The following is a 19457-nucleotide window of genomic DNA, read 5'->3' as shown; positions in this document are numbered from 1 at the left end:
CGCAGGTCATAGGGCGAATGTACAAACTCCGTACAGACAGTACCCGTAGCCGGGATCGACCCCGGGTCTCCGGCGCTGCAAGTGCTGTAAGGCAGCCATTCTACCGCTGCACCACCGTGCCGCCCTAAGCAGTTAATTGTTATAGTCATGTGTCATACAGCGTGAAAACAGGCCCTTTGGCCCAACCAGCACACAACGACCAACATGCCCCATCTACACTAGCCCCACCTGCCTGCGTTTGACCCATATCTTTCTAAACTTGGCCTATCCATGTACCTGTTTAAATGTTTTTTAAATGTTGTCATAGTAGCTGCCTCAACTATATCTTCTGGCAGTACATTCCATACACACACCATCCTTTGTGAAAAAAAAGTTGCTCCTCAGGTTCTCAGGTCCCCCCCCACTCTGTGATCTTGTACATCTCTAGAAGGTCACCTCTCATCCTCTTGTTATAAACTGCTGGTATGTACAGTGCAGTACAGCTTGATGTCACATGGACTGAATCAATGTGGGTGAAAGTCAGCATCTGTTACGGTGACTTCCAGTGACTCCAGCAAAAATCCACTGACTGAGGTGGCTGTGAATCACTCAGTCTTGCTCTTCCCAGAGCTATCGATCTCTGCTGTGGCTTAGGATGGAGATACTGATCGATTGTCTACCAGTTCTGACAGGCAGTGGAAGGATTTGGATATTGACCTGATGAGCTGGGTTGTGAGAATTATTTCCTCCTCGTGCTCTGTCGTTGCACCTTCAGCTGACTGTCATGCATGTAGTCCTGTGAATACCGTATCCTCACTACATCGGCTGCATTTAGAATCTGCTTCTACATTCCTGCATTGCACCAATATTGGTTATCTGGCTTAATGATGCTGAAGGAACGAGAAGTACTATGCCCCATGAAATGATTATACCACAAAACATGATTTACAGTGCTGTCAGTGTGAGGAATGCGATTTAGTTTCTGATAGGTCTCTGGTGATTGCTTCTTTGAATCTAGTCATACAGATAGGGCAGGCACAATGGCGTAGTGGTAGAGGTGCTGCCTTACACTGGGTTCGATCCTGACTACGCGTGCTGTCTGGACAGAGTTTGTATGTTCTCCCTGTGTCCGAGTGGGTTTTCTCCGGGTGCTCTGGTTTCCTCCCACACTCCATAGACGTACAGGTTTGTAGGCTTGTTGGCTTATTATGTACACTGTAAATTTTCCCTAGTGTATAGGATAGTGTTAGTGGTCGGTGCGGACTCGGTGGGCCGATGTTTCCACGCAATATTGCTAAAGTATCTAAAGATGTGTTCAAGGTGGTGGGGTGTTGAGAATAAGAGTAAACATAGTCATGTGATCCATGTCCTTTAATGAGGTATGCCCTATTCAACACTTAAAGCTTTTAGTTTCGATTTTAGTTTAAATTTGCATAGTCAAAGGAAAAACACGCAAACCACAGACAGCACATGAGGTTGGTATTGAACCCGAGTCACTGGTGCTGTGAGGCAGCAGTTCTGCCTACAAATTCCTTTTGTACTAATCTTAGTGATGTAAAAATATGTTAGCCTTATGCCAACACTGAATCTGTTCAACATCAGTTGGGTTTTTTTGAACAATGAAACATAATAACAATGATTTCCAGATTAGTCCGTATTCGTGGGAAATTTGACTGGGACTCCTTGCAAACCTGGTGTGATTTCTATGTCGGAAGCACAGGATAACAGACTCCCCATCCAGTACTCCTTTCATAATACATAGGAGCAGTATTAGGCCATATGGCCCATCGAGTCTACTCCGCCATTCAAACATGGCTAGGCCTGCTGGATCTCCCAGTTGTTAAGCATTTCCCATACAGACCATTCTGTCTTGCACCTCCTCCATGTCCAGAGTGAGGCCACACTTTCCACTCTTGCGATGCTGTCCCAGAGACCTGTAAGATAATTAAACTACATTCCAAGCCCTTTTCCCATCTCCTGCTCCACTCTCTCACCCTGCTGCCCCGATTAATTCAACCAGCAGCATCTGATGGCTTTGAGTGAAAAATATGTTATTCATGTTATTTAGCTATTTAACAATAACATTTTAGTGGATATTCAGAGTGAGAGTATCATGCTTGGCAATTGGGAACCAAAGAGCAATCTACAACTTTTGAGAAGAATTGATGAGGTCTGTTCCCATGGGGGATGAAGCTGTTTTGTCCAATTTCACTCAGCATTTGTTCGTAGATCGTCATCTTCATAAACACTATGGCGTGTTTAAGAGAAAATTTGGTCAATTATTAATAACATGAGCATGCATTTATTACTCTTAACAAATTCTACATTAAGTGAAATCTTGACTCCACATATAGTCATATCACACTGATGGCGACTGAAGACCACCGGGGACTCTCACTTGAGAATTACACTGACACCTGGACAGTGTAATTCTCAAGTGAAACATGCAGGTGGTGAAACATTGTGGAGTCAGCACCTAAGATGGTGGAGATGTTCAAGAAGTGTCTAGAGTGTGATAGATGCAAATAAGATCTCAATCAATTTGGATTAATAACATGTAGAAACAAGGAACTGCGGATGCTGGTTTATAAAAAGGACACTGTGCTGGAGTAACTCGACAGGTCGGGCAGCATCTCTGTAGAACATGAATAGGTGACATTTAGGTACTAAGAAGGATCCTTGAAGGGCAAAGGTAAATCATCTAGCATTAGTGTTGAGTAAGAAAGCTTATAAGGGTGACGCAACGGTACAGCTGTTTGAGCTGCTGCCTCACAGTGTCAGAGATCCAGGTTCAATCCTAATCTGTGGTACGCTCTGTGTGGAGTTTACGCATACTCCCCGTGACTGCAAGGATTTCCTCTGGATGCTCCAATTTCCTCCTACATCCCAAAAATGTGCAGGTTTATAGATTCATTGGGCTGTGTATATCACCCCTATTGAGACTGAGTAATTGGGATAAAATAAAACTGGTGTGAGTGGGTGATCGATGGACGGCATGGACTCAGGGGGCTGAAGGGCCTATTTCCATGCTATATCTCTAAATTAAAGAACATGATACTCCTATTAGGCAGAGCCATAGTCTGGCCCATCCTGGGGCATTGCCTTCAGTTTTGAGCTTTGAGTAACAATGAATAAAAATGGAATATTTTGGAGTGTGTACAGTTGGCTCCTAGTGGGGACTGGAGGTGCTCTTCTGTTCATTTTCAATATGATCAGTTTATTTTATTGTCGCGTGTACCGAGGTACAGTGAAAAGCTTTTTTGCTACGTGCTATCCAATCAGCAAAAAGACCATGCATGATTACAATCAAGCCACCCACAGTGCACAGATACAGGATAAAGGGAATAACGTTCAGTGCAAGACAAAGTCCAGTAAAGTCCGATTAAAGATGTCCAAGGGTCACCAGTAAGGTAGATGGTAGGTCAGGGCCACTCCCTTGTTGGTGATAGGATGGTTCAGTTGCAGGTTTAGCTTGTTTGGTGAGCCATTGGCTTTGGGGCAGATTGTATCCTTGGTTCACAAAATTGCTGGAGGAACTCAGCGGGTGCAGCAGCATCTATGGAGCGAAGGAAATAGGCGACGTTTCGGGCCGAAACCCTTCTTCAGACCGGCCCGAAACGTCGCCTATTTCCTTCGCTCCATAGATGCTGCTGCACCCGCTGAGTTCCTCCAGCAATTTTGTGAACCAAGGATACAATCTGCCCCAAAGCCAATGGCTCACCAAACAAGCTAAACCTGCAACTGAACCATCCTATCACCAACAAGGGAGTGGCCCTGACCTACCATCTACCTTACTGGTGACCCTTGGACATCTTTAATGTTCCTCCAGCAATTTTGTGTACCTTCGATATTCCAGCATCTGCAGTTCCCTTTTGAACACTTGTATCCTTGGTTCCTCTCCTTGGCAGGTTTGATTTGTTTCAAAGAGCCATTGGCTTTGGGGCAGATTATTTTGCTGTCAGCAGTACTCAATTGCTGATATCGGGTTGTTTTGAGACATGAGACATTAAACCCTGTTCTGTTTCTAAAAGGGAGTTAAAATGAAGGCCCTGTTCCCACTGCAAATCCGCAGTTCCTTTAAAGTGAGATCAATTAAATCGCTTGCTGTCTCCTATTATCAGAAAGACGAGAGCCCCCAGGGCACGTTGATAGGTGTTAAAAGAAAAATGTATGCATCATTTCTCTGGTAATATCCCGGAGTTTGTTAGTTTTAGGAAGCAGTCTCAATGGACATATCTTTAAGAGTTGAAATTTCATAGGTATCAAGAATAGCAACATTATAATTAGCTGTCATTGTGTAATGAAATCGTAAGGCATAAAAATTTAATTTGACTCAGGCCATTAATAGCAGAAGCAAGCTTGTCCATGATTAACATGGACGAATTAAGAGGATGTTTCAATAAATAATTACATATGTCGCACTAGCAATCCATTTACACCAGAAGAGTGTTTTCAGAAGTGTGAATTCAGTGGTAAAAATAAAGACAGGATATATTAATCTCGTTGGTTTTGTGATGTGAAACGATCACAGGGAGTCCACTACCATCAAGGCGGCTTATGTATTTACGATGTTGTAATTCTTTACATGTCACCCTTCCCCCATCTCCCCGAGCAAAGGATTTAAATCCCCCATTACCGCAGTACATATGAATTACAATCGTTTCTGCTCTCTGTGCATTCATGATACTGCAGATGCAGCCAAAAGACACAGGAGCAGAGTTAGGCCATTTGGCCCACCCAGTCTACTCTGTCATTCAATTATGGCTGATCTATTTTTCCCTCTTAATTCCGTTCTCCTGTTTTCTCCCCGTAACCTTTGACACCCTTCCTAATCAAGAACCTATCAATCTCCGCCTTAAAAATACTCGATGTCTTAGCCTCCGCAGCTGTCTGTGGCAATGAATTCCAGTCACCCAGACTTAATAGTCAGTCACAGATGCAAAGTGCTGGAGTAACGCAGTGGGTCAGGTGGCATTTGTAGAGAAAAAGGATGGGTGACTTTTGGGTCGAAGAAGAAGGGTCCCGATCCAAAACGTTACCCATCCTTTTTCTCCAGAGATGCTGCCTGACCCACTGATTACACCAGCACTTTGTGTCTATCTTTGGTATAAACCAGTACAGGGTATCTGCAGTTTTTTGTTTTTATTTAAGAGCCAGGCATACTGGTTCCTTCGCTCCATAGATGCTGCTGCACCCGCTGAGTTTCCCCAGCAATTTTGTGTACCTTCGATATTCCAGCATCTGCAGTTCCCTTTTGAACACTGGTTCCTTTATCGGCAGGTTGTTACAGTTGACATGGTGGGTTAAACGGCAGCAGTATTGTAGGATTATGACCATGTCTTGTGACAATAAGCTATTGAATGGTTTTGCTCCAGCTGCTGCAGGAGTGAATGGATCATCAAAGGTGTTAACACTCAAATTAGCCGATCTGAATGCAAGGTAGTCTGTGACGCTGGTGGAGAGGTTTGGGGAACCTGATAGGCTTGTTCTTGTCATCATAACCTGTTTTAGTGGGGAGAGAAGAATGGAAAATAGAACAAAACATCTCCAGAATATTTTGATTCAAAATATGAAAGTAAAGCATCAATTAATGTAAGTGTGACTGTGTGATTTAAAAAAAAATCTAAGATGTGGACTCTAGTGAGGCCAATTGTCTTTGAAATGACTAGCAGCTTTACCTAATTAACTTGATTAATACACTTAATTGCAGAATTTCTCTGACATTTAACTTTGGTTAAAGCAATATGGCATAACTTATTTTCCTGGAATTGGTGCGAATTTTCCGCCACCTCGAACGGGATCCCACCACTAACCTTGTTTTTCCATCTCCGCCCCTTTCTGCCTTCCGCAGAGACCGTTCCCTCTGCAATTCCCTGGTTAACTCATCCCTTCCCACCCCCTCCCCATGTACCTTCCTCTGCAACCGCAGAAGACGCAACACCTATCGCTATACCTCCTCCCTCGATTCTGTCCAGGGACCCTGACAGTCCTTTCAGGTTAGACAGAGGTTCACTTGCACCACCTCCAACCTCATCCACTGTATCCATTGTTGAAGATGTGGACTCGTACATCGGCGAGACTGGGATATTGTTTGCTCTGCCCACGTGAACCATCCTGTTCTCCCGATTGCCGGACACTTCAATTCTCCTTCCCATTCCTACACAAACCTTTCTGTCCTCGGTCTCCTCCATTCTCAGAGTGAAACTAAACGCAAATTGTAGGAACAGCATCACATATTTTGTTTGAGCAGCTTACAGCCCAGTGGTATGAATATTGATTTCTCTCACTTCAGGTAGCCCCAGCTCTCTATCCCTCCCCCACCCAAGTCGCACTAGCTTCTCATTTTCACCCTACAAACCGCTTACAATGACCTGCTTCCTTTATCATCATTACTTTTTTGCGTATCTTTTATTCATTGTTCTTTATCTCTCCACATCACTGTCTATATCCCTCATTTCCCTTATTCCTAACCAGTCCGAAGAAGGATCGCAACCCGAAAAGTCTCCAGAGATGCTGCCTGTCCCGCTGAGTTACTCCAGCTTTTTGTATCTATCCTGATATTATCTGGCTATTTTATTTGGTTTTTGAGAGCTTTGTTCTTAATTTCCTGGTCAAATTGGAAAGGGTATAAAGTCCATCTCTCCCAGATACACATTTATTACTACACGATAATAACATGATTGCACTTCAGTGTTAGGATCGGAATATCTGTAATTCTCTCTGAGGGTCAATATTTATATTAGATACGCTTGTGTGGATCCTTTTTTTGGTTTTGTTGCTAATTACTTTTCATAATGAACCTGCAACATAGTACATAGTCTACTTCTGCTTGTTGCTGTTCACCATCCTGCTTTCAGAGCTATCGGAGACCAGGGTTGGGAGCTGGTTTTAACTGGTAAAGCACTTATGTTTTAACTTGTAAAGCACTTAATGTTTATTTTGGGTCTTTGACATCGCTGTATTGTTCAAATGTGGGTAAAGCCGTATCTCAAATTGGGATTTTTTCTTAGCTCTGAAGACTGGGAAGTAAATGATGACTATATTTTTATGCATTGGGGCATATGACTTGCAAAGCATGTATAATATTTTACCAACATCAATAATGTTTAAAATGTTAATCTTGCATTTCTAAATAAGTACTTTCTTCTTTGAAAACGGGCAATCGATGGTTGCCTTGGACTCAGTCCTGTTTCCATGCAGTATCTTTCAACCAATTTAATCTATCAATCAAAAGTAGAACAACATTTCGATAATGTCCCATTGTTGTGGTACAAGAAATTGAAGCAATACAAATGTTTTAAGCATCTTGCTAAAAGATCTTTGCATTTGTAATTTGTGATGTGTTGATAATGGATGTAGCAATATTCCAGTAATCTTTTTTAATATTTTTCTTTAGTGCAAAATGTCTGGACTGTTGAGATCTGATATAAATTTAAAAGAACCACGATGGGACCAGGGGACCTTCATGGGAAGAGCCAAGCACTTCTTCATGGTGACTGACCCTCGCAACATTTTAGCATCTAGTGAAGAACTGGGGGCAGCCAAGACTGTTATTGAAGACTACAAGTAAGTGTGTAGGCAATGTAAGCAGGATAATGTCATGTCAACTCATCTCTTTGTCTACTGTAAATAATAGTCATAAAGACATACAGCGTGGAAACAAGCCTATCGGCCAAACTCACCCACACCGACCAACATACCTCATCTACACCAGTCCCACCTACCTGCGTTTAGCCCATATCCCTCCAAATCTATCCTATCCATGTACCTATCTAAATGTTTCATACATGTTGCAATAGTACCTTCCTCAACTAGTCCAGCAGCTCGTTCCATATATCTACCACCCTTTGTGTATATTAAATCTTTCAACCTCACCTTAAACCTATGTCCTCTAGTTCTTGATTCACCTACTCTGGGCAATTTTGCACACTAATAAAATTTATCTAGTTATATTTTTTTCTTAGAGCATAGAACAATATAGGACAGGAACAGGCCCTTCGGTCCACAATATCCACGCCGAACATGATGCTAACATGTTAAACTAATCTCCTCTGCATACAAGTAATCCTCCATGCCCTGCATATCCACGAGCCTCTGTAAAAGCCTCCTAAATGTTCCTTTCATATCTGTCTCCACCACCACTCTTAGCATGTTTGATGCATAAACCACCACCTGTGTAAAAACACTTGCTCTGTACATCTCCTTTAAACGTTGCCCATTTGCTCCTTCTCACTGTAAAACTATGCCCTCTGGTCTTTGACATTTCACCATTGGGGGGGAGGGGGAGCTGACAGTATTTGATTGAGAGAAATGCAATTATTTCTCTGCCTCAATACTGCAGCAACAAGAATAGTGATATATAGTAAATGGGCGGACTGCAAGGAGACTTTGGCAAAGTGTGGTGCATAGCTAGATCGGTCCGTCTTCAATTTGAAAACAGATCAGAGTTCCTACTTCTGTTGGCTGTCCAAAGATTCATGCAGAATAATTGAATTCAGAGTTTTTTATCCCATGTCCAAATTGACTGCCAACACTTCCTGTCTAGACTTGCGCAGCGACTTGGCTTGGAGCTCGAGGGCACCCACTGTTTGATGTGGTTATGAGTTACCCTGTTGACTGACTATCTGTTGGCCTGAAGGTATACCTGCTAACCCTGTTTTTGAAACTCTTTCACCCTGCTCCCAGCACAGGACTCTGATGATTTTTACATGATAAAATAATGCAAGATGACTTCTGGTTCAATGTTACCATGATGTCAGAGGACTAGAATGCATCTTGGAAAATGTGGGTTCAAATGTTTGATCACATGGATCACAAAGCGTGGGAGTAGCTCAGCGTGTCAGGGAGTATCTTTACTTTAGATATACAGCGTGGAAACAGGCTCACTGAGACCACACCTATCACCCCTGTACATCAGCACTATCCTACACACTTGGGCCAATTTACAATTTTTACTGAAGCCAATTAACCTGAAGTCTAGTGTAGGAAGGAATTGCACATGCTGGTTTAAACCGAAGATAGACACAAAAAGCTGGAGTAACTCAGTGGGACAGGCAGCATCTCTGGAGAAAAGGAGTAGGTGAAGTTTTGGGTCAACGTCACCCATTCCTTCATTCCAGAGATGCTGCCTGTCCCGCTGAGTTACTCCAGCATTTTGTGTCTAACCAGAAGACCTGTACATCTTTGGAGTGTGGGAGGATACTAGACACCCGGAGGAAACCCCCAGGATCACGGAGAACGTACAAACTCCATACAGACAGCACCCGTAGTCAGGATCGAACTATACGGCAGCAACTCTACCACTGCCGCCATGGAGGTCGTGGATAGGTGACGTTTAGGGTCTGGGCCCTTCTTCAGACTGATTGCATTGTTGCCTATTTGATTACATAGTTGCCCTTTTCAACGAGTGTCTATTGGTCAACTGCAGCAAAATGTTGACAAAGTGAATATTTATTATTTTCTTATATAAACATTTAGCTAAAAACACTGGCCGTCCATGAGTTTAAGGGAGGAATTCAATCCTCCAGTTCTTTTTAAAGCCATCAAACTAATTAAGAATCTTCAACCTCCCTGTTGTTCACTCTGTTGCTCTGTGCAGCTTTATACATTAATACAGTTGATGGAAACTTCTCATGATATTTGTAAGTTGTGGCCCACTGTTTGTATTTGTAGATTAAAAAAATGATTGAGACTGTCCCATCGTGTGACAGCTGGCATTTAATATAGCGTGCTGAAGTGCCAGGTAAACATTCCAGTTTAAAAAAAATATTTGTCACTTGGTTTAGTTTCGGTCGCCATGTTCTTTAATACACACTTTTTAAAAAACGAGGTGTGATCGGTGGCTTGAAATCTTACTGAAATCAAAACATAAGTCTACTGTATGGTTTTGTTTTCCCTCAAGAGTCTTAGATAAAGCTCTCCAAAGACGTACAGGTTTGCAAGCTTCTGTAAATTATCCCTAGTGTGTAGGATGGAACTAGTGTATGAGTGATCGCTGGTTGGCTAGGACTCGGTGGGACTGTATCTCTAAACTAAACTAAGGTTGATCTGTAAAGGGATTGCCGTAGATCTGAACCAACACATTGAGCAAGGAATCTCTCGCTGTGAAGTGCAGGATGGCTCTTCCTGACCCCATGTCAAACGACTGCAATAGCAGCGGATTTGAGAAGCAATGACAGGATCGGTCAAAGTCAGCATGGATTTATGAAGAAGAAATCATGCTTGACTAATCTTCTGGAATGGGTAAGGGAGAGCCCGTGGATGTAGTGTATCTGGACTTTCAAAAAGCCTTTGACAAGGTCCCACACAAGAGATTAGTGTGCAAAATTAGAGCACTTGGTATTGGGGGTAGGGTATTGACATGGATAGAGAACTGGTTGGCAGACAAGAAGCAAAGAGTAGGAATTTGCAGGTCCTTTTCAGAATGGCAGGCAGTGACTAGTGGGGTGCCGCAAGGCTCAGTGCTGGGACCCCAGTTATTTACAATATATATTAACGATTTAGACAAGGGAATTAAATGTAACATCTTCAAGTTTGCGGATGACGCAAAGCTGGGTGGCAGTGTGAACTGCGAGGAGGATGCTATGAAGCTGCAGGGTGACTTGGATAGGTTGGGTGAGTGGGCTGATGCGGTATATGTGGATAAATGTGACGTTATCCACTTTGGTGGCAAGAACAGGAAGGAAGATTATTATCTGAATGGTGCGGACATTCCTTCTCTCCAGAGATGTTGCCTGTCCCGCTGAGTTACTCCAGCATTTTGTGTCTATTATCTGAATGGTGTCAGATTAGGAAAAGGGGAGGTGCAACGAGACCTGGGTGTCCTAGTCGATCAGTCACTGAAAGTAAGCGTGCAGTGAAGAAAGCTAATGGCATGTTGGCCTTCATTGCGAGAGGGTTTGAGTCTAGGAGCAAAGAGGTCCTACTGCAGTTGTACAGGGCCCTGGTGAGTGCACCTGGAGTATTGTGTGCAGTTTTGGTAATTTAATTTGAGGAAGGACATTATTGCTATTGAGGGAGTGCAGCGTAGGTTCACCAGGTTAATTCGCAGGATGGCGGGACTGATGTATCATGAAAGAATGGTTTGACTGGGCTTATATTCACTGGAATTTGGAAGGATGAGAGGTGATCTTCTAGAAACATGTAAAATTCTTAAAGGATTGGACAGGGTATATGCAAGAAAAATGTTTGTGGTGTTGGGGGAGTCCAGAACCAGGGGGTCACAGTTAAGAATAAGGGATAGGCCATTTATGACTGAGATGAGGAAAAACCTTCTCACCCAGAAAGCTGTGAATCTGTGGAATTCTATGCCACAGAAGGCAATGGAGTCCAATTCACTGGATGTTTTCAAGAGAGAGTTAGATTTAGCTCTTAGGGCTAAAGGAATCAAGGGATATGGAGAAAAAGCAGGAATGGGGTGCTGATTTTGGATGATCAGCCATGATCATATTGAATGGCGGTGCTGGCTCGAAGGGCCAAATGGCCTACTCCTGCACCTGTTTTCTACGACTGAAGATCACAGTTGTCCTCAGCCATTATTCTCTCACAGCTACCCTTACGCTCCTGTTCAACACTTTTGTAATCTATGCAAAATGGGGAAACAGTGCCGTTTGCCAGGAAAGGATATATTTAGGTATTGTGAGCATCACCTAAATTACAAGGTGGACGCTGGAATCTTGAGCAAAACTTTTCGGGTCTGGGCCATTCCTCGCTCTCAGATTTCAGTATAGTCCTTCTGACTGGATAGCGCGCAACTAAAACGTGTTTTACTCTATCTCTATACATGTGACAATAAACGAAACTAACCCAAATTAAACTAAACTAAGGAAGGTTCCTGATGAAACGTTGTCTGTCAACTCCCTCTACAGATACTGCCTGGCCTGCTGAGATGCTCGAACAATGCCTACTTTGATCTAAATTTAAAATTATCATTTAGTTGAGGAGAATTGAATTCTTAAAAATATTGTTCTCGTATTAATGTAATGTCTGTAGCTATTGTTTACTACTGCACCTTATTTTTGTTGTTTTGCTTTCAGGCTTGGCAAAATCCCACCAGGACTGACTGAGGATGAGCTCTGGCAGGCAAAGTATCTCTACGATTCCGCTTTTCATCCGGATACAGGGGACAAAATGATTCTCATCGGACGGATGTCTGCACAAGTTCCAATGAACATGTCTATAACTGGCTGCATGCTGACCTTTTACAGGTAAGTTTAGACATACAGCGTAGAAGCAGCCCCTTCAGCTAACTCATCCCTGTCGACCAAGATGCCCCATCTTTACTTTAGAACTACAGCGCAGAAACAGGCCCTTCAGCCCACAGAGTCTGCACCGACAGGCGATCACCCCACACATGAGCTACGTCCTACACACTAGGAACAATGTTTTAATTTACAGAAGCCAATTAACCAACAAACCTGCACGTCTGTGGAGTGTAGACGAAAACTGAAAGCACCATGCGGTCACGGGGAGAACGTATGATCTCCGTACAGACCGCACATGTAGTCAGGGTCAAACCTGGGTCTCTGGCGCTGTAAGGCAGCAGCTCTACCGCTGCGCCACCCTGCCCTCCTGAAGCTTGTCCCAATTGCCCATGTTTGTCCCATATCCCTCAACCTTTCCTATCCAGCTACCTGTCCAAATGTATTTTAAATATTGTTAAAGTACCTGCCTCAAGCACTTCCTGGTCCCATATATATATATATATAACTTGACTACAACTATCTGTGTTCTATAACCACCGTGTAGTCTAAACTCAAATTAAATCCTTCCCAGTTCTGATGCAGCGTCTTCAAACTTAAACCATAACTTTGTGTCTCATTCTACACAAGCTGCCTTCTCTTCTGAATGTTTCCAGCATTCTCTTTCTATTTCAGATTTTCAGCATGCAGTTTTTACATTTTTCAATGCCAGTCCTTGGATAGCTACGTATTCACAAGCTGCTCATAATTGTATCCATGGGCTGAAGCACAATGCGAGACTCAAACCAGCCCAATTTTGATTGTAGAATGAGGAGTTCATTTCCACTCTGAACTTCTTTTCTACAATGTGCACCTCGGGAACATCAAACCCTCTTTGACATTCAGACTGAAATATGATCCAGCCTGATGAGTCAAATAAGTAGTCTGGAGTTTGCAGATGTAGCAACTGTACAACTGGCAGTGTTTATTATGATTACTGTAAAATTGCTGGCAACCTCTGCGCATGCTTGTTAAAACAGTGACACAGTGCCTCACCAGATTGCACCAGTTGCTGCCTTTGGGGACCTGGTTCACACGGATCTGAACTTCGTTGAACACTCTGGTTGTTGTTTTAATTTTATCAACACACATCTAATAGCTGATATTCTACACATTTTTATGGATCAAAACAAACTGCTGCGCTCGGTGTGCATGGCCATTGGATTTTTAAACATTTTCCTTTGTGGACAGGACAACTCCAGCGGTGGTCTTTTGGCAATGGGCCAACCAGTCCTTCAATGCAATCGTTAACTACACCAACAGAAGTGGAGATACGACGCTGACAGTGGGGTAGGCAGCCCGGGAATAATTGCAGTCAAAGTGCATGCAATATTGTCATGAAAATGTATAATCTCTGAGCTAATATCCAAGTTTGTATAAATCTCCTTTGCGTAATAACTTAATGAGTTGTTTGGTACATTGAAAGAAACTGGCAGACTGAGGAAATTAAAACTGCAAATGTAATTGAATTTAATCTTGAAGGGAAAAACTTTTAACTCATTAGTATTTATTTTCCATCTGCATCCTTGCTATTTTGTGTCAGTGATAATTTGCACCCTTGCTCTATGCTTGCCGTGCTTAGCTGTTATTAGTAAGTGGGAGAAAAAAACTGTGATGCTTTATCTTCAATAATGTTGCATGGAGAAATCGTGCAGCAAATTAACAATAGTGAACGTGTGCTTTTATGGGTCTTTATAAATAAGAGAGCACATGCAATTCAGTGGAAATAAGTACCCAGAAGAAGTGTTATCAGTTTGATTTTAGAAAGTCTTTGACCAGGTGACTAATCTATCAATACATTAGTTTATGGAGCTAGTGAGACTTTTAGAACAAGAAATATCTCTGGAACATCAGAGGTTGCAGGGTGATCTGATACAAGATTATGAGAGGGTACAGAGTGTCTGACGAAGAGTCCCAACCCAAAACGTCACCTTGCTGTTTTCTCCAGAGATGCAGCCTGACCTGCTGAGTTACTTCGGCATTTCTTTGGAAATTGGTTTAAATTGGCATCATGTTCAGCACAGACATTGTGGGCCTAAGGGCCCGTTCCTGTGCTTTGCTATTCAGTGCAAGGAAATAGTTGTAGAGGGCCCTAGTGAGACCACACCTGAAGTATTGCGTGCAGTTTTGGTCTCCAAATTTGTGGAAGGACATTCTTGCTATTGAGGGAGTGCAGCGTAGGTTTACAAATTCATCCCGGGATGGCAGGACTGTCATATGTTGATAGAATGGAGCGGCTGGCCTTGTATAGTCTGGAATTTAGAAGGATAAGAGAGGATCTTATTGAAACATATAAGATTATTAAGGGTTTGGAGAAGCTAGAGGCAGGAAAGATGTTCCTAATGTTGGGGGAGTCCAGAAACAGGGGCCACGGTCTAAGAATAAGGCATAAGGCATTTAGAATGGAGATTTGTGAATCTGTGGAATTCTCTGCATCAGAAGGCAGTGGAAGCCAATTCTCTGGATGCTTTCAAGAGAGAGCAAGATAGGGCTCTTAAAGACAGCTGAGTCAGGGGATATGGAGAGAAGGCAGGAATGGGGTACTGATTGTGGATGATCAGCCATGATCACAGTGAATGGCGGTGCTGTCTCGAAGGGCCGATTGGCCTACTCCTGCACCTATTGTATATTCAAAGATAAGTTTAGTTTGATCAAGGGTGAGCATTGTCTGCCACGTTTTGACATCTCTGGCAGGTGCCAGTGGTTCCAAATGTGGGAGGATGGTACCTGCTTACTGGCAGTGCCATGTCAGTCAGTGTACTCCATCCCTGGACTCCCATGTGATGTTCAGAGGTGGCTCCTCCTACTCCATCTTATGCTTCTCCATCGTATGCACTGGAGAATCCCTCTTTGAATCTGTGCTGGGCTGCAGTTCGTGCAGAAGTTGTCACCCCATTGATTTCAGTGGTCCTTGTGAAACTGGGGACATCGAGTGGAAGGCAAATTCATTTTGCTTATAATTAACTACTGCACATTTGACCCATTTTAAAAGTGATTAAAAGAGTTTAATGATTACTATTTATTGCACCATTAATATTTTTTAAATGTCTCTGAACTTTAATGACATCTAAAATCTTTTAAAAAACCCTCAAGTTTTTAAAGCTGGGGTCAGGTATTTGCAGGCCATTAAAGCTTTTAGTTGATTTTGGGCTCTTTCAGTGTGGTGCTGGATGTAGTGTTGCTTTTCATGCCACAGAATCTTAGGCCAGAATAGATGCAGTAGTAGCAGGGACAGAGGCACTTGTGCACTACGGGGTTGTTATTGGTATTAGTTTAGTATTGTTGGGTACCGAGGTACAGAGAGAAGCCTTGTTTTTTGTGTTGTCCAGTCAAATCATCCCATAAATGCGTTCAATCAAGCCATTCACAAGTACAACCGGGAATGCAAAGAGACAGGAATTGAGTGCAGAATATAGTGTTACAGAATTACAGCGTTGTAGTTGCAGAGAAAAAGTGTAAGATCTGCAATGAGGTAGGTTGGCAGATTGGGACTCCACCCTAGTTTTGGGGAGAACCATCAAGTAGCCTGAAAACTGTCCCTGAATCTGTTATATTTGGGTCCTATTCATTGTGTCAGTAATATTTGGTTTATTACTGCCTAGTACTGCCAAGTTTGTCGATGTATAGATTATACATAAAGTTGAATGTATTTAATGTTGTATATATCTCCAAAGATCAATTTGGTGCATTTCTCTTTCTAAAATTGCTGGCCACGGCTGAATCTGTTCTGTTTCTGAACTGGATTCCAATTTTCCACATTCACTTATGTTTGACATATATTTATAAAAAAATATTTTCTTATTCTGGTTTAAATTAAAGGCCCGAAGAACGGAGCTCCAAAAATGAAACTTATTTTGAGATAAATCTTGACTGGAATAAAAATATGTGGAACAAATCTGTAGTCGTTTGAGATGACTTTTCTTTTAACTCTTTGTAGCCAGCTGGGCACAGCATACGTCAGTGCAACTACAGGCGCGGTGGTCACTGCTCTTGGGCTGAAGTCTCTCACAAAGGTAATGTTAATAATCATACCTATTTACTTCCTTAGGGTTGGCAGATCTGGCCAAAAAAGATTATTTTCATTTTTGTACATATTTTTGCACGTTATAATTTGTACATTCATTGTTTCTTGTCCATGTTCTTGATCTCTGGGTCAGACGGTTGAGTGGGGGAAAGATTTAATGGGAACCTAAGGGGCCACTTTTTTGCACAAAGGGTAGTAGGTATATGGAGTGGGCTGCTAGAGGAGCTAGTTGAGGCAGGTACAATCACAACATTTAAAAAACATTTGGACGGTTACATGGATAGGAAAGGCTGGACCGAAGGGCCTGTTTTCATACTGTATGATTGTTTGACTCTATGGATGCTGCCAATGCACTGCTGTGGATCAATGTGGCTTATTGAGTCTTTTATGGAATGGTTTAACATGGAATTATACAGAGGAAACTTTAGTTCAGTTTAGTTTAGAGCTACAGCACAGAAATAGGCCTTTTGGCCCACCGGGTCTGCACAGACCAGCGATCCCCGCACATTAACACTACCCTACACACACTAGGGACAATTTAAAAAAATATATATATATACAGTAAGCCAATTAACTTACAAACCTGTACGTCTTTGGAGTGTGGGAGGATGCCTAAGATCTCGGAGAAAACCTGTGTGATCACGGGGAGAATGTACAAACTACGTACAGACAAGCAACCCGTAGTCAGGATCGAACCTGGGTCTCTGACGCTGTAAGGCAGTAGCTCTATCGTTACACCACTGTGCCATGTTCTTGGGTGCTTGTATTGGAAAATGTCAATAGTAAAGTATTGAGCTGAAGCTGAACCCTTTCCCATGAAGTAGGAAGATGGGAACAACAACTCCAGGACTGTTTGGAGTCTGTAGACTGGGCAATGTTCAAGGACTCGGCAACGGACTTGAACGAATACGCCACAGTCGTTACAGACTTCATAAAGAAATGTGTGGAGGACTGCATCCCTACAAAAACCTTCCGAGTGTTTCCCAATCAGAAACCTTGGATGAACTTTGAGATCCGCACTCTCCTGAAGTCCAGACACAGGGCATTCACCTCCGATGATACAGTGGCCTACATGAAGACCAGATACGACCTTGGTAAGGCCATCAGAAAGGCCAAAAGGGACTTCTGCTCCAAACTGGAGGACGAGACAGATGTTCGGCAGCTGTGGCAGGGTCTGAATGCAATCACCTCCTACAAGGCAAAACCAGGAGGCAGCTCGAATGCCGGTGTAACATCACTCCCTGACGAGCTCAATGCATTTTACGCACGCTTTGACAGGGAGAATACTGATGTGCCTTCCCGATCCCCCATTCGCTGCGATGGCATTTCAGTCTCAGTCACAGAGGCCGATGTCAGGAAATCCTTCAGAGGGGTGAACCCCCGAAAAGCACCTGGTCCTGATGGTATACCCGGCCGTGTTCTAAAAACCTGTGCGGACCAACTGGCGGGAGTTTTTACGGACATTTTCAATCTCTCACTTCTGAGGTCTGAGGTCCCCACCTGCTTTAAAAGGGCATCAATTATACCGGTGCCCAAGAAGAGTAAGGTGACATGCCTCAATGACTATCGACCAGTGGCACTAACGGCGGTGGTGATGAAGTGCTTTGAGAGGTTGATCATGGAGCAAATCAACTCCTACATCGACAAAAACCTGGACCCACTGCAGTTCGCGTACCGCCACAACAGATCAACGGTGGATGCGATCTCGCTGGCCCTCCACTCCGCACTGGACCACTTGGACAACAAAAACTCATATGTCAGGCTGTTATTCATTGATTACAGCTCGGCATTTAACACAATCATCCCCTCCAAACTGGTTACCAAACTCGCAGAACTGGGTCTCTGCGCATCCCTCTGCAACTGGATCCTCGACTTCCTCGTCCACAGACCACAGTCTGTTCGTATTGGTGGAAATGTGTCAGCCTCAATAACAATCAGCACGGGAGCACCTCAAGGCTGCGTGCTCAGCCCCCTGCTGTACTCACTCTATACCCATGACTGCGTAGCGAACCACAGTGCGAACTCCATCATCAAGTTCGCTGACGACACCACTATTGTGGGGCGTATCACTGATGGGGATGAGTCAGAGTACAGAAGAGAGATCGAGCAACTGTCCATATGGTGCCAGCGCAATAACCTGGCCCTCAACACCAGCAAAACCAAGGAACTGATTGTGGACTTTGGAAGGAGTAGGAGGGGGACCCACAGCCCCATTTATATCAACGGGTCGATGGTTGAAAGGGTCAAGAGCTTCAAATTCCTGGGCGTGCACATCTCTGAAGATCTTTCCTGGTCCGAGAACACTAATGCAATCATCAAAAAAGCACATCAGCGCCTCTACTTCCTGAGAAGATTACGGAGAGTCGGATTGTCAAGGAAGACTCTCTCTAATTTCTACAGGTGCACAGTCGAGAGCATGCTGACCGGTTGCATCGTGGCTTGGTTCGGCAATTTGAGCGCCCTGGAAAGGAAAAGACTACAAAAAGTAGTAAACACTGCCCAGTCCATCATCGGCTCTGACCTTCCTTCCATCGAGGGGATCTATCGCAGTCGCTGCCTCAAAAAGGCTGGCAGTATCATGAAAGACCCACACCATCCGGGCCACACACTCATCTCCCTGCTACCTTCAGGTAGAAGGTACAGGAGCCTGAAGACTGCAACAACCAGGTTCAGGAATAGTTACTTCCCCTCAGCCATCAGGCTATTAAACCTGGCTCGGACAAAACTCTGATTATTACCAACCACTTTCTGTTATTTGCACTATCAGTTTATTTATTCATGTGTGTATATATTTATATCATGGTATATGGACACATTTATCTGTTTTGTAGTAACTGCCTACTATTTTCTGTGTGCTTAAGCAAAGCAAGAATTTCATTGTCCTATACAGGGACACATGACAATAAACTAACTTGAACTTGAACTTGAACAAAAGCAGAACAATTAGAAAAACCGTGGATGTTGGAATTCCAAAATAAAAACAAAGTGTTGGGAACACTCAGCAGACCATATCGCATTCAAGGAGGGGAAAATAGAATTGTTTTTCCGGATGTCCCTTTGTGAGAATTGAAGTGAGCAAACAAGCATGTTTTACGTTCCAGAGGGTCTTCCTGACTCAATCGTATTTGGGTGGTTCATTCAGAGACGTGGCACAGGTACTATAGGTCTGAAGAAGTGTCCCAACCCAAAACATCACCTATCCATATTCTCCAGGA

General features: G+C 43.3%; 1 protein-coding gene across 1 annotated transcript in view; it reads left to right on the top strand.

Moving 5' to 3' along the window:
- sfxn3 (sideroflexin 3) overlaps positions 1-19457 on the top strand; it is a 38141-nt gene that overhangs the window by 2753 nt on the left and 15931 nt on the right. The window contains exons 2-5 of the mRNA XM_033034016.1: positions 7376-7545; positions 12015-12185; positions 13410-13508; positions 16156-16231. Coding sequence (XP_032889907.1) covers positions 7382-7545; positions 12015-12185; positions 13410-13508; positions 16156-16231 — 510 coding nt within the window. The 5' untranslated portion in view covers positions 7376-7381. The remainder of the gene's footprint in view (positions 1-7375; positions 7546-12014; positions 12186-13409; positions 13509-16155; positions 16232-19457) is intronic.

This window comes from Amblyraja radiata, chromosome 15 (genome assembly GCF_010909765.2).
Source record: "Amblyraja radiata isolate CabotCenter1 chromosome 15, sAmbRad1.1.pri, whole genome shotgun sequence".
Classification (NCBI taxonomy): Eukaryota; Metazoa; Chordata; class Chondrichthyes; order Rajiformes; family Rajidae; genus Amblyraja; species Amblyraja radiata.
This window is presented reverse-complemented; position numbering and strand designations above follow the sequence as displayed.